Consider the following 15,876-nt stretch of genomic DNA (forward strand, 5'->3'; position numbering starts at 1 on the left):
TTGGTTCAAAGTGTGGCGCATTATTAGTAAGAGTGTTAAAGTTGTTTTATATGACCACCGTCAGTGTAACCTGTGTGGCTGTTGACCAAGTATGCCTTGCTGTCACGTACGTGTGCAAGCAGAAGATGTATATTGTATAACAAGTGTTGGGCTGGCACTCTGTTAATACAGATTGTAGAGGGCGACAAATGTTGTACCATCATGGTATGCCCTTATTATACCCGTGAGGGTGAAAATTAATCCCGGGAGTTTTCTGCGAGAGGCACTGAAATCCGGAAGTCTCACGGGAAAATTGGGGGGTTCAGCAAGTAAGCTGCTGAGCCGCATCAGAGTGATCAAAGAGCCGCATGCGGCTCCGGAGCCGCGGGTTGCCGACCCCTGAGCTATAAGCTAATGCCAGCCGAGTAAAACCGGATGTTTTAGTTTAAACTTACAGTGGTCACTGTGCTACTTGCCAACTAGCGGCAGAGAGGCTCCTAAGCCACATTGTTTCTCCCAGCTTGTCTCTCGGATAAAGCTTAAACTCTTATCTCTAAAAACTTGTAAAATAAAGGACTGGTTCTTTAAGATACCACTGTATATGTTAAAAAACATTACACCCACATGCCTCAAGTATGCCAATTACACATTGAAGTATTCTGGACTTTCCCTACAGTCTTTTTGTACTCGTTTAGGTGTTGCTACAGTTCTCATCCTCAGCGTGTTACTAAAACTGTGCTCCCAACAGGTCGAGGTGGCAGAGTGGCGGCCCACGGCGGCACGTTGTCCTCCTTCATCGTGAAGAACATCGCTTTGGACAAAACCGACGACAGCAACGCGCGAGAGGCCATCCTGCGTCACGCCAAGGAAGCTTCGGAGAACCCTTACTGGGTGGCCCCGGCTTACAAGAAGTAAGAAAATCCCTTTTCCCGCCGCCTTTCACGTGTCATATCAAGCGTCAGGTTTCCTTCAACACCCGTGTTACGTGTAAATGTTTAAAGAGACGCACTAGTTCTGCAGGTCCGCAGCGTTCAAAGAGCAGAGCGAGCCGTAACAGACAGCTTTAGATGGCTATCGCAAGCTGGCGTGGAGCAAAGCTGCGAGGTTGCACGTCCGCATGTTTGCACTCCTGAGCAGGTGATGTTCGTAAAAGAGCCTGGAAGCCACTAGCATGAGTTATAAATATTGCATCAAGACCCACAAAAACACTGTAATGTTTAAATGCAGACTGGAGCTGCTTTATTTTCTAACAAATTGTCCTTTTGAATGTGACGTTTAGTTATTATACCTTTCTTACTGTGTTTCTCCTGCATATGTTTGATTGATGCAACTACTTTTCTTGAAAAAAACATTTCGAACAAAAATCATTTAAAACTTTATACTGTATAGCGGTGTCCCCCAACCACCGGTCCGGGGACCGGTACCGGTCCGTAGAGAAACATTGAATAATTTATAAAGGACTGCATTTTCTCCGACTTAACTTTGGCCTGTCCCACTAGACCAGGGGTGTCAAACTTGTTTTCATTGAGGGCATACTTGCCAACCCTCCCGAATTTTCCGGGAGACTCCCGAAATTCAGCGCCTCTCCCGAAAACCTCCCGGGACAAATATTCTCCCGAAAATCTCCCGATTTTCAGCCGGAGCTGGAAGCCACGCCCCCTCCAGCTCCATGCGGACCTGAGTGAGGACAGCCTTTTTTCATGACGGGAGGACAACAGGGTGACAAGAACTAAATCATCCAGACTAGAGATAAATTGTATTATTATGTTTATTTTACCTAAAAATAAATATATTTATTAATTTAAAAAAAAAAAAATAATAAATAAATTTTTACTATATTTTGCTAAAAACATCAAAAGTAATTGTATTTTTATTTGTATTTTTTCGTGACTCCTTATTACATCCAGCCATAGAATTATACATTAAAATAAACATATTTGAAATAATTGATTTTAAATGATCATAATAATTCATTTAAAATGACCATATTTAATTATTAAAATAATTGCTTGTTTATCAACAACTTTAGCATTTTATTCATTACATTTTGAAACGCTCAGAAGCCAAATTATGTTATATTCCTTTAATATTTATTTATGCAAGTTTGAAGTATCAATTATCTAAACACAGTTTTGTTTGCATATTTTCAGGATGTAGATATATATATATACTGTATATATATGAAATACTTGACTTGGTGAATTCTAGCTGTCAATATACTCCTCCCCTCTTAACCACGCCCCCCAACCACGCCCCACCACGCACCCACCCCCCTCCTCCCGAAAACGGAGGTCTCAAGGTTGGCAAGTATGATTGAGGGCCACACCGCAGTCATGGCTGCCAATAGAGGGCCGCTTGTAACAGTAAATAATTAATAAATTTGCCTATGAATTTAAATATTTTAAATTTTTTTTACGTAAAGAGTAAAAAATAATCTGTGGATTTACAGAAAAAAACTGGCAGCTTAGTTGCCAGACTTTTACTCTAAAATATATTATTATTATTATTTTTATAACATATTACTGCAAATACAAATACAGTACCGCTGTTTAATTTTATTTTGGCAACTCAGCTGCCAGTTTTTTACCAAAATAAAATGTGGTACCATAAAATCATCAACTGTGGATTTAAAAAAAATAACAAAAAAACTGACAGCTCAGTCGACACTTTTTTACTGTAGAAAAACAAACATTGGTCGTTTTTTTTTTCTTCAACTTACATTAATATGCTGTAAAAAAAACTCCCTACATTTTACAGTAAAATCTATTGGTCATTTTTATAGTGTACAATTTGATGGATAACTTGCTTCGAAACCATAAGTACAATAAAAACCCTATTTAGTAAGAAAATAAGAAAGTGGAGAAAGAAAATATAAGGTATTTTATTGACACATATTATTTCCAAGCTTTTGCGGGCCATGTAAAATGACGTGGAGGGCCAGATCTGGCCCGCGGGCCTTGAGTTTGACACCTGTGCACTAGACACACCAATGATGTACAATAAAACACCTCATAGGAAGTTGCCATTTGTTGACAATAAAAACACATAGCATGACACTGGGACTTGAGGAAAAACGCCACCTTTGAGGCGTCCACACTGGAGATTAACTACAAATATATGTAATTTTTGGAAAAAAAATTATTTGAACGTAAAATAAATTATAAAAATACAAAAACATTTTTCACCCAAAAAAATCAAATACAAAAATTATACCAAGCCCTATCTCCCAAGAGAAAAAAACTCCTGAATGCAGACGGTGATCTGGATCAGCCCCAAAATGTTATGTGCCTTATCCCATTTCTGACATTTCGTGTGAGTTTAATGAAAATGCGCCCATAGGTTTTTGAGTTATTTTGCAAACTAACTAACTCAATGACAGACCAATCAATGGCAACGATTACATAACCTCTCTAATAAAAAATATGTCCCCAACAATTGATCAAAATGATGCAAGCACTTTAAATGAAACGTTTTTCTTAGAAGTAAACGCTGATTTTGAAAAACACTGCTATAAAAATATGAATTAGTGATTATTTTATAATTGATTGCAATTTTCCCCAAACATAAACAATGGTTGCCAATTGGTACACGTTGTTGTTATCTACATTACATATTTTGTATTTTTTAAGGACATACTTAAAATGTTCTTCTTGGTGTTGGATACTAATTTTGACAAATATGCCAATTTAAATTAAAATATTGATATCATTAAAAATTTGAGTGGCCTTTTCGGACATTTCTTATGGCGTCACATTAGTGCCAAAAATCCGAGCGCATAAAAACTGTTATCGCGCGCTGATTCTCCACTTCGTGCGCGCGCGACACCCTTTTGCGCGCGCGTGGTGCCTTTTTGCGCGCGCGCGGTGCCTTTCTGCGCGCGCGCGACGCCTTTCTGCGCGCTCTCTGTGTACTCCTGGCATCTCTCCTCGCGCTGTCATGTTTCTTTTTGGCACTTTGGGGGCGGGTATGCTTAGACGGCCCCTTCTTTCTGATTGGTCAGGCGAAAAATGCTGAAAAATGCTCAGAGCCAATCAGAAGTATAGCAGGGCAGGTCATCGTCAATATGTATCAAGATTTACGGAGGAAGAAGTGGATAAAAAAATGTCGCGCGCTGATGAATGTTATTTCATACCACATAAACACAATACAGGGTAATACAAAATGTGACCCAAATAAATAATAAGACAACAAACACCATAATCACATCTTTCAGCCAGAACTGGTCCACCAGCAATAACATCCAACCATAACATTATTTTATATTTTCACTTCTTCTTGAATATTTGTTTTCTAATTTATGGAATTTCTTTTGATTCAGCCATAAAATTAATGAAATAATCTTTGAATTTTGTTTTTAAAATGTTAAAAATAGCTTTTAATAATGTATTCTGAAACAGTTTAAAATAATCAGAGAACTGACTAACACTGACCCTACACAACTATGTTGCACAATTAAGTCTTTTTTCTTTTTTTTTAAAGCGAAAGAGGTAATTTTAACAGGTACAGCATCTTATGTCATATCTACATGTAATAAGATTTGTAACAAGGCAAACCGTTTGTAAATTTGTCGAAAATCGAGCAAGTTATGGTAATTTAATTAGTACATGTACCATTGACATCAATGTAATGATTGAGGCCAGATGTCCGAGGTAAGATGGCTACAACGTTGGTCATATGAAAAATGCTCAGAGCCAATCAGAAAGGAGGGGCCGTCTAAGCATACCCGCCCCCAAAGTGCCAAAAAGAAACATGACAGCGCGAGGAGAGATGCCAGGAGTACACAGAGAGCGCGCAGAAAGGCGTCGCGCGCGCAAAAGGGTGTCTCGCGCGCGCACGAAGTGGAGAATCAGCGCGCGATAACAGTTTTTATGCGCTCTGATTTTTGGCACTAATGTGACGCCATAATTTCTTTGCATATGTATTTATCTTCATCTTATTGGTGATTTCAAACGCTGACTTGGCATTGTGTCGTCCCTGCAGGACACAACCCACTCCTTTGTTTGCAGAAGATTCCGAGGAGGATGAGGAGGGTGAAAAGGAACCTGAGTGGAAGAAGCGTAAGATCTGAGGAACTCTCTAGAACTCAAAGTGGACTGGAGGCTGCTTATAGAAGCCCAGAACAGAGGTACTGTCTGGCTCCATCATTTACTACCAGGTCGCCCTGGTCATATTTTTTAAGGCGTACTTAGTGTTTTTATGTGCAGTATAGTGCAATTTATGTTCACTTTTTGTCTTCTCCATCATGAATCACACCCCAGTTTCCTTCTGTCTAGCAGTTGTAAAATCGCTGCTTTGATTCCCGATACATGAAGACAGAAGGGTAGTTTTTCTACATCTCGAATACCGCCTTAAATCTGCAATGAGTTATTCATTTTGAGTCCAACACAGTAACTTACATTGACCATACGAAGAAATTCATATTGCAGCACATCCAGTTCTAATAAATCATTTACAAGCCCATTATTTTCCAGTGCTATTAAAACGCTGTGTAGCTGCATATACGTGCAAATGTCAAGTACATCTACGAGTGACCATGCTCACTGTCCATAAATATTTGAGTTGGCGTACGTAATGCAAACCATCTTCCTGGAAAGCGTACTCATCAAGGGCCCCTTTTTTTTTTTTAAATAGACCCTCAAATGACAACACAACACACACTAGATATGGTCTCATCCAGCTGGAGTCCACTGGGTGAGTCACGCTGGTTGGAAGTGCAGAGCGAGTCATCCAGGAATGTCATCCAGACAATATAAACTACGGACGGAATGTCTTTTAAAGTGAAAACAAGACAGACTTGGTGTGACAAAGAAGGAAGGAAAACATCAATGTGTTGACTAGGATGATCATTTGTCACTAAAGTACAGGAGAACTTCTACTTTCTCTAGTCACAGCACTGGAGAAAGGAAACGTGGTATACTTATGTATTTTTTTCATCCTGAAAATAAACCTGGCAGTCATTTCCCATAACATCGATTAGTTTTTGCGTAATGGGTAAGATTACTAGCTGTACTTGGAACGCCCACTTTCCATCGCCAGACTGGCCATGCCTCTTAGTGTGACGTCATCTACAGAACTGGAGCCCATTTCCCCGCAGAGACACATACCGGTAAAGCTAATATTTTGATCACTTCATCGCATGCTTTTGTCTCCTTCAAAACTGATATGGTTAACATTATAAGAAGAGATGTCCGATAATGGCTTTTTTGCCGATATTGTCCAACTCTTAATTACAGATTCCGATATCAACCGATACCGATATATACAGTCGTGGAATTAACACATTATTATGCCTAATTTTGTTGTGATGCCCCGCTGGATGCATTAAACAATGTAACAAGGTTTTCCAAAATAAATCAACTCAAGTTATGGAAAAAAATGCCAACATGGCACTGTCATATTTATTATTGAAGTCACAAAGTACATTATTTACACATGCCTCAAAACAGCAGCTTGGAATTTGGGTCATGCTCTCCCTGAGAGAGCATGAGGAGGTTGAGGTGGGCGGGGTTGAGGTGGGGGGGTTGGGTGTAGGGGGTAGCGGGGGGTGTATATTGTAGCGTCCCGGAAGAGTTAGTGCTGCAAGGGGTTCTGGGTATTTGTACTGTTGTGTTTATGTTGTGTTACGGTGCGGATGTTCTCCCGAAATGTGTTTGTCATTCTTGTTTGGTGTGGGTTCACAGTGTGGCGCATATTTGTAACAGTGTTAAAGTTGTTTATACGGCCACCCTCAGTGTGACCTGTATGGCTGTTGGGTATTTGTACTGTTGTGTTTATGTTGTGTAACGGTGCGGATGTTCTCCCGAAATGTGTTTGTCATTCTTGTTTGGTGTGGGTTCACAGTCCATCCATCCATTTTCTACCGCTTATTCCCTTTGGGGTCGCGGGGGGCGCTGGAGCCTATCTCAGCTACAATCGGGCGGAAGGCGGAGTACACCCTGGACAAGTCGCCACCTCATCGCAGGGCCAACACAGATAGACAGACAACATTCACACTCACATTCACACACTAGGGCCAATGTTTAGTGTTGCCAATCAACCTATCCCCAGGTGCATGTCTTTGGAAGTGGGAGGAAGCCGGAGTACCCGGAAGGAACCCACGCAGTCACGGGGAGAACATGCAAACTCCACACAGAAAGATCCAGAACCCGGGATTGAACCCAAGACTACTCAGGACCTTCGTATTGTGAGGCAGATGCACTAACCCCTCTACCACCGTGCTGCCCTGGGTTCACAGTGTGGCGCATATTTGTAACAGTGTTAAAGTTGTTTATACGGCCACCCTCAGTGTGACCTGTATGGCTGTTGGGTATTTGTTCTGTTGTGTTTATGTTGTGTTACGGTGCGGATGTTCTCCCGAAATGTGTTTGTCATTCTTGTTTGGTGTGGGTTCACAGTGTGGCGCATATTTGTAACGGTGTTAAAGTTGTTTATACGACCACCCTCAGTGGGACCTGTATGGCTGTTGACCAAGTGTGCTTGGCATTCACTTGTGTGTGTGAAAAACCGTAGATATTATGTGATTGGGCCGGCATGCAAATGCAGTGCCATTAAGGCCCGCCACCAATACTGCTGTCTGGGTGGAAACTGGGAGAAATTGGGGAGAATGGTTGCCCCGGGAGATTTTCGGGAGGGGCACTAAAATTCGGGAGTCTCCCGGGAAAATCGGGAGGGTTGGCAAGTATGACTGGGAGACGCAACTGCTCCGTGTACCACTCCGTACAGCGGTGTTTTAAAAAGTCATAAAATTAACTTCTTGAAACCGATACCGATAATTTCCGATATTACATTTTAAAGCATTTATCGGCCGATAATATCGGCAGTCCGATATTATCGGACATGTCTAATTATAAGCAAAAAAGAAATATGCTCTTCCATCTCCTCTTCCATAAACACCACAGCCTGTGTTTAGTCACTCTCTTTTTTTTTTAGCATTTCCTCAACCATTTTAAGGGAAACATCAGTAGAAGAGGACGCATAATTGAATACTAGCAGCTTACCTTTTTTTCCTTCCTCTCGTTTTTGAGCACCTGCTCTTCTTTCTCCTTTTTTTTCTGCAGGTTCTGACTCGGTCTTTCTCCTCCCGAGGGTGCTCCTGATTTTTCGGGATCACAATTGGCCGAAGTCTTTTTACATTTTTTCCGTCCAAAACTCTTCTCCTTTGGAGTCAGATTCATTAAAAATGATGGCTGCAAATTACACTTGTCTCGCTTGGTCCGTCCCATTTGATTGCGGAGGTCCATTCTTTCCTCGTATTGCCATCATTTGGAAATGCATGCAGGCTGACCCCTTCTTTAGTTGTATTGCTACAACCTGCCACAATGCATCTGGCAGACATGTTTGATCATTCCTTCAAATTCTACACGAAAATATTGTGATTTGGGGTGAAGATGCTGCCAAAACACATACTACCTTATAAGAAATTGCCTCTAGTTTGCTGTAGGTGACGTCAGCAGGCTGATGCGGGCCCGCCCACATTTAGGAGGTACATGTGCTGAAACTTGTTAGAAAACAAGGCTACTCTGTCTATTTTGGGGGGACTTTTAACCTGTGGACCTTATTTTTAAGTCCAGAACTATGAAATACAGTCATGGCCAAAAATATTGGCACCCTTGCATTTCTGTCAGATAATGCCCCACTTCTCCCAAGAAATTGTTGAAATGACAAATGCTTTGGTATTCACGTGTTTATTTCTTTTGTTTGCATTGGAACAACACAAAAAAAAAGTCAAGTCAACTTTTGTCCAACTGGCTGCGAGTGTGATTTCTATATTGTCAGCACCTGTTACTTGCTACAGGTGAGTTTAATTACAAATTAAAGGAGCATTACATGCTTAGAATACAACTATTTCTTACAATTTTGAAAAGATGCCAATAATTTTAACCAGTCCATTTTTGGAGTTCTGTGTAAAATATCAGATTTGGCTTTTTGGGGGGTTATTTTGTGTTGTTCCAATGCAAACAAAAGAAATAAAGCATTTGTCATTTCAACAATTTTCTGGGAGAAGTGGTGCATTATCCAACAGGTGGTTAGAGTGTCCGCCCTGAGATCGGTAGGTTGTGAGTTCAAACCCCGGCCGAGTCATACCAAAGACTAGGGATGTCCGATAATGGCTTTTTGATATGATAATGGCTTTTTGATATTATTCCGATATTGTCCAACTCTTTAATTACCGATACCGACATCAACCGATACTGATATAAACAGTCGTGGAATTAACACATTATTATGCCTAATTTGGACAACCAGGTATGGTGAAGATAAGGTCCTTTTTAAAAAAAATTATAAAATAAAATAAGATAAATAAATTAAAAACATTTTCTTGAATAAAAAAGAAAGTAAAACAATATAAAAACAGTCACATAGAACATACTTGCCAACCTTGAGACCTCCAATTTCGGGGGGTGGGGGGTGGGGGCGGCGGGCGTGGTTGGGGCGGGGGCGTGGTTAAGAGGGGATGAGTATATTTACAGCTAGAATTCACCAAGTCAAGTATTTCATATATATATATATATATATCCCCGCAACCCCAAAGGGAATAAGCGGTAGTAAATGGATGGATGGATATATATATATATGTATATATATATATATATATATATATAAGAAATAATTGACTTTCAGTGAATTCTAGCTATATATATATATATATATATATATATATATATATATATATATAAATACATATAAATAAAAGAAATACTTGAATTTCAGTGTTCATTTATTTACACATATACACACACATAACACTCATCTACTCATTGTTGAGTTAAGGGTTGAATTGTCCATCCTTGTTCTATTCTCTGTCACTATCTTTCTAACCATGCTGAACACCCTCTCTGATGATGCATTGCTGTGTGGCACGCACAAAAGTGCTTTCATCAAATGCACTAGATGGCAGTATTGTCCTGTTTAAGAGTGTCACAACATTGCTGTTTACGGCAGACGGACTGCTTTACTGTAGACGTTCTTTATATTGTGGGAAAGCGGACTCAGGTCCGCATGGAGCTGGAAGGGGCGTGGCCTCCAGCTCCGCCTGAATTTCGGGAGATTTTCGGGAGAAAATTTGTCCCGGGAGGTTTTCGGGAGAGGCGCTGAATTTTGGGAGTCTCCCGGAAAATCCGGGAGGGTTGGCAAGTATGACATAGAAACTAGTAATTAATGAAAATGAGTCAAATTACCTGTTAAAGGTTAGTACTATTAGTGGACCAGCAGCACGCACAATCATGTGTGCTTACGGACTGTATCCCTTGCAGACTGTATTGATATATATTGATATATAATGTAGGAACCAGAATATTAATAACAGAAAGAAACAACCCTTTAGTGTGAATGAGTGTATATGGGGGAGGGAGGTTTTTTGGGTTGGTGCACCAATTGTAAGTGTATCTTGTGTTTTTTATGTTGATTTAATAAAAAAAACCAAAAAAAAAACGATACCGATAATTTCCGATAATACATTTTAAAGCATTTATCGGCCGATATTATCGGACATCTCTACCAAAGACTATACAAATGGGACCCATTACCTCCCTGCTTGGCACTCAGCATCAAGGGTTGTAATTGGGGGTTAAATCACCAAAAATGATTCCCGGGCGCGGCCACTGCTGCTGCTCACTGCTCCCCTCACCTCCCAGGGGGTGATCTCGGGTGATGGGTCAAATGCAGAGAATAATTTTGCCACACGGAGTGTGTGTGTGTGACAATCATTGGTACTTTAACTTTCAACTTTAAATGCAGGAGTGCCAATATTTTTGGCCATGACTGCAAGTGTTGTCAGTATTGGAGGGACCCTTTAAGAGTAGTCACTGTACAGCCTAAATAGCAGTATATATGTACTATCCACTGAAAGTGAGACAACAAACTCTTATTACTGTCTAAATAGCACACTTTAAAGTGTGTAAAGTTAGCACTGTTGTTATTTAGTACTGCCCTTGATCCTAGATGTAAGACACATGCACTCCTCCACCTTCCTTCCTTTCGCTTGGTGCTCAATTGGGTTCAGGTGTGAAGGAGAGACTTGGCCACTCCATCTTAATGGTGTGTTTGGACTACTTACCGTATTTTTTGGACTATAAGGCGCACTTAAAATCCTTTCATTTTCTCAAAACTCGACAGTGCGCCTTATAACCCAGTGCGCCTAATGTACGGAATAATTCCGGTTGTGCTTACCGACCTCGAAGCAATTTTATTTGGTACATGGTGTAATGGTAAGTGTGACCAGTAGATGGCAGTCACACATGAGCGATACGTGTAGACTGCAATATGACGCCAGTAAACAACACCAAAACTTTAAATGTTCCATTGAAAATAAAGAACGTTACACACGACCCTCAAAAATCTTGTCAAAATGTTTTAGTACGACTTTGAAGCCGCACCGCTTGATGGATTGTCGGCCCATTACGGCTACTGTAGTCAGAGTGTCCCGGTTTTTCATGGGACACATTTCCGGCATTGTTACTGCACTAGTGAGCCACCGATGAGGAGATGCTGCTCCGTTAGCTCCATTTTTTGAGACTTCTTCCACTCCCGTCCTTGCACGCTACACCGCTACAACAAAGATGACGGGGAGAAGACGCTGTCGAGGGGTGAGACACGTAAATAAGACCGCCCACAAAACGGCGCATCCTGAAGCAACTGTCAGAAAATGACTTGAAGATGATCTGTAAAACATCATCTATGCAACATTTTGACCAAAGAACCACCATTACATGTTATGTAGACCAGTGTTTTTTAACACTAGTGTCCCGTGAGATACAGTCTGGTGTGCCGTGGGAGATTATCTAGTTTCACCTATTTGGGTTAAAAATATTTTTTGCAAACCAGTAATTATAGTCTGCAAATGATGTGTTGTTGTTGAGTGTCGGTCCTGTCTAGAGCTCGGCAGAGTAACCGTGTAATACTCTTCCATATCAGTAGGTGGCAGCCGGTAGCTAATTGCTTTGTAGATGTCGGAAACAGCGGGAGGCAGTGTGCAGGTAAAAAAAAAGGTGTCTAATGCTTAAACCAAAAAATAAAAAAAAGGTGAGTGCCCCTAAGAAAAGGCATTGAAAGCTTAGGGAAGGCTATGCAGAACAAAACTAATACTGAACTGGCTACAAAGTAAACAAAAACAGAATGCTAGACGACAGCAAAGACTTACTGTCGTAATCATAATAAGACTCCTTTAATGCGCCTTTTGTATGAAATTGACCTGACTCATACTTGTCAACCTTGAGACCTCCGATTTCGGGAGGTGGGGGGAGGGGGGTGGGGTGGGGGTGGTCGGGGGCGGGGCGGGGCGTGGTTAAGAGGGGAGGAGTATATTTACAGCTAGAATTCACCAAGTCAAGTATTTCATAGATCTATATATATATATATATGTATATATAAATAAAATAAATACTTGAATTTCAGTGTTCATTTATTTACACATATACACACACATAACACTCATCTACTCATTGTTGAGTTAAGGGTTGAATTGTCCATCCTTGTTCTATTCTCTGTCACTATTTTTCTAACCATGCTGAACACCCTCTCTGATGATGCATTGATGTGTGGCATGCACAAAAGTGCTTTCATCAAATGCATTAGAGTCTGGAATCTTCCATCTCTCCCTAGCATGGCCCAAAACCGGTCAATCTTTGCTTCCTGAGGAAGATCTTCAGTGCCAAGCACTTGGTAGTCCACTACTTCTTCCCGGAGGCTATCCAGGTTCAATCGCAGCTGCGGCTTGGAACTTACAAGCTGTTATGAGAGTAGCGTATGTGTGTGTGTGGCCCTTTAATAGGTGAGCATGTGAGGTGAGTGACGTCAGTGAGTGTGTGGGCGAGAGAAGAGAGGGAGCGGTAGCGTGAGTGCGGGCGGGACTAGTTTGTTTTGTGTTGGATTCGCTGTGTGCAAGCAATCAATAAAGCAAGGTTTGAAACTAATCGCCGGACTCAGGCAGGAAAGGTGCAACAAAACGTATTTCTTCATCTTACTCGTCGCCATGGCTGTATCTTCCTCGTTCTTCTGCTTCGTCTCCTTGTTGTGTGCGCAGTTGTGCACTGCACTCTCTAAAAGCCGTATATGTTATTGATGTTGTAGATGGCAGTATTGTCCTGTTTAAGAGTGTCACAACATTGCTGTTTACGGCAGACAAAAACATGACTGCTGTTGTTGTGTGTTGTTACTGCGCTGGGAGGACGTTAATGAAACTGCCTAACAATAAACCCACATAAGAAACCAAGAACTCGCCCTCGATCATTCTACAGTTATATTGTGTTTGGGCAGGCACGCTGTTTATATCGTGGGAAAGCGGACTCAGGTCCGCATGGAGCTGGAGGGGGCGTGGCCTCCAGCTCTGCCTGAATTTCGGGAGATTTTCGGGAGAAAATTTGTCCCGGGAGCTTTTCGGGAGAGGCGCTGAATTTCGGGAGTCTCCCGGAAAATCCGGGAGGGTTGGCAAGTATGACCTGACTTGACAAGCTCATCGGCAGTGCGCCTTATAATCCGGTGCGTCCTATGGTCCAGAAAATACGGTATGTAGAATGTCACATTTCCCCCCCCAATGAACCGCGGCTCCCCAGTGCCAGCAGCACTTGTGCAGCTCCAGACAATGAAACTATCACCGCCATGTAGGCAAGACACAGTTTTCTTGCTATTCCCGATACACAAATAGTGCTGTGTTGACTCATTTTTAGTGGATACTAGGGATGTCCCGATCCGATATTTGGATCGGATCGGCCGCCGATATTTGCCAAAAAATGCGTATCGGCAAGGCATGGGAAAATGCCGATCCAGATCCAGTTTAAAAAAAACGCCGGTCCGTGTTTTACAACGCACAGATTTAAATAATACATTCCACTTTTCTGCTGCTCCCTAATTTCCGTTCCGCATTTTCCAGCACACCTTCAACACATCCACAGGTCTGTGGATTCTCACGCAGTTGCTTTTAGCTGCTGGCATTACACGACAGGCTCTTCTCACTCCTTCTTCTGTCTCCTTAAGCGCAACTTCTTACACACGTCACATACTGTCACGTCATACGTCACATACGTATACGTCCTCTCCCAGCAGAGAGGTAGCAGCATGGCTAACGTTAGCTGTGATGCTAGCGGAGCCGCTAAGGTGCGCGCCTGCTCAAATGTCCTCTGCGCACGGCAAATCTATGCCACGCACAAAATCAAATAAAAAAAATAAGCGCATAACAATTTTCGACACACGGACACGACAGAGACAACAGTTTTCGTCATCATTGTTCAAATATTGTGACGTCTGTCGAGACGCTTATCTCCATTCGGTGCCACACGCCCACACCATCAAAATGCAGAGGCAAAAATTTCCACATCAACACCGTCTGAAAAAATTTGTGATTTTTTTAGTTGTGATTTCCTTCTCTGCATGAAAGTTTAAAAGTAGCATATATTAATGCAGTACGAAGAAGAATGTTTTAATGTAGACATGCAAGCCTTGAAAGAACATTTTGAAAATCAAGACTACATTTCCTGCAAATGGGTGCATTTCTACCCTATATTTTAACTTTAGATTTATTCTCATATCAAACTCTGACACTTACATCCGGCGCCCCCCTCCACACCCTGGATTATAAATAATGTAAATAATTCAATGTGATTATCTTGTGTGATGACTGTATTATGATGATAGTATATATCTGATAGTATATATCTGTATCATGAATCAATTTAAGTGGACCCCGACTTAAACAAGTTGAAAAACTTATTGGGGTGTTACCATTTAGTGGTCAATTGTACGGAATATGTACTTCACTGTGCAACCTACTAATAAAAGTCTCAATCAATCAATCAAAACACATAGAATCATCATACTGCTGTGATTATATGCATCAAGTGTTCATTCAAGGCTAAGGCAAAATATCGAGATATATATCGTGTATCGCAATATGGCCTTAAAATATCGCAATATTAAAAAAAGGCCATATCGCCCAGCCCTAGTTCAATGATGCCATTTCTGTTAGTCATGTATAATTTTGTCTATTTTGTGTTTATCCTTGAATAAACAGGTCAGTTTCTTGTTACCAACCATTGCGTATTATTCAAACTCCCCTAATTCAGCTGGCTAGTTGTTATCAAGAGTACTAAAACCCTTTTCAACATGATTCTGACAACTAAGTAGGCTAAATAACTTTAAACTTTAATACATGCTCGGATAGGCCAGTATCAATCAGTATCGGTATCGGATCGGAAGTGCAAAAACCTGGATCGGGACATCCCTAGTGGATACTAAATCTTTACTGCTATACAAGCTGTACACTGACTACTCTAAAGTACATCCAAGTATTGTTTCCGGAGAAGAATAAAAATACTGTGCATTGAACACGTATATAAAGATATTCAATGTCCTTTGTAGTTTCTACGGCATGGAAACAGTCTTGTGTTTGTTTACTGTACGAGCGAGGGCTGGCACCCCTCTCCCGCCCCGACGTTCATCCTCAATTTTATACATTTAGTTTGTGTAAACATACCACGAGGCAAACGAGCACCATGTGTCTCGTCGGGGGCACCAAGCAGACTACGCCACCACTTCATCTCATAGAAACAAGTTTTTTTTATTATTTCTGTAAAAAGTGTTATAAAAACAAAAACATGATGAATATTGTACAAAAATAAAGTTTGCCCCCATAGCTTTGGTTGTTGGAACACAAAACAACAATGACAGTTTTTTTTTTTTGTTTTTTTTGTTTTTTTTGGGTGCCCACAGACGTGCCAAGAAAATAAGCAATTGAATCTCGCACTTCAAACACGGGAGATGTTTCCTTTTGCAGGGGTTGTTGTTATCTGGCAACACTAGAAACGCGTTGCCAGATGTTGCACAAGACTGATAACGGAGAAATAGTTGTTTTGTCTAAACAAGCATGGTTGTCATCTGGGACAAAACCTTGGACGAAACCAGTTC

General features: G+C 41.1%; 1 protein-coding gene and 1 long non-coding RNA gene across 3 annotated transcripts in view; one reads left to right on the top strand and one right to left on the bottom strand.

The window, feature by feature from the left end:
* The window catches only part of LOC133574816 (uncharacterized), a 164,942-nt gene extending 163,202 nt beyond the window's left edge, over window positions 1-1,740 (bottom strand). The window contains exon 1 of the long non-coding RNA XR_012049265.1: window positions 1,520-1,740. This is a non-coding gene — a long non-coding RNA (uncharacterized lncRNA). The remainder of the gene's footprint in view (window positions 1-1,519) is intronic.
* The window catches only part of LOC133574814 (WD repeat-containing protein 70), a 124,524-nt gene extending 118,922 nt beyond the window's left edge, over window positions 1-5,602 (top strand). For both annotated transcript variants that reach the window (XM_061927112.1, XM_061927113.2), the window contains exons 17-18: window positions 728-890; window positions 4,960-5,602. In XM_061927112.1, the coding sequence (XP_061783096.1) occupies window positions 728-890; window positions 4,960-5,047 (251 nt within the window). In that variant the 3' untranslated portion in view covers window positions 5,048-5,602. The remainder of the gene's footprint in view (window positions 1-727; window positions 891-4,959) is intronic.
* The last annotated feature ends 10,274 nt before the right edge of the window (window positions 5,603-15,876 follow it).

This window comes from Nerophis lumbriciformis, linkage group LG32, assembly GCF_033978685.3.
Source record: "Nerophis lumbriciformis linkage group LG32, RoL_Nlum_v2.1, whole genome shotgun sequence".
Taxonomy (NCBI): Eukaryota; Metazoa; Chordata; class Actinopteri; order Syngnathiformes; family Syngnathidae; genus Nerophis; species Nerophis lumbriciformis.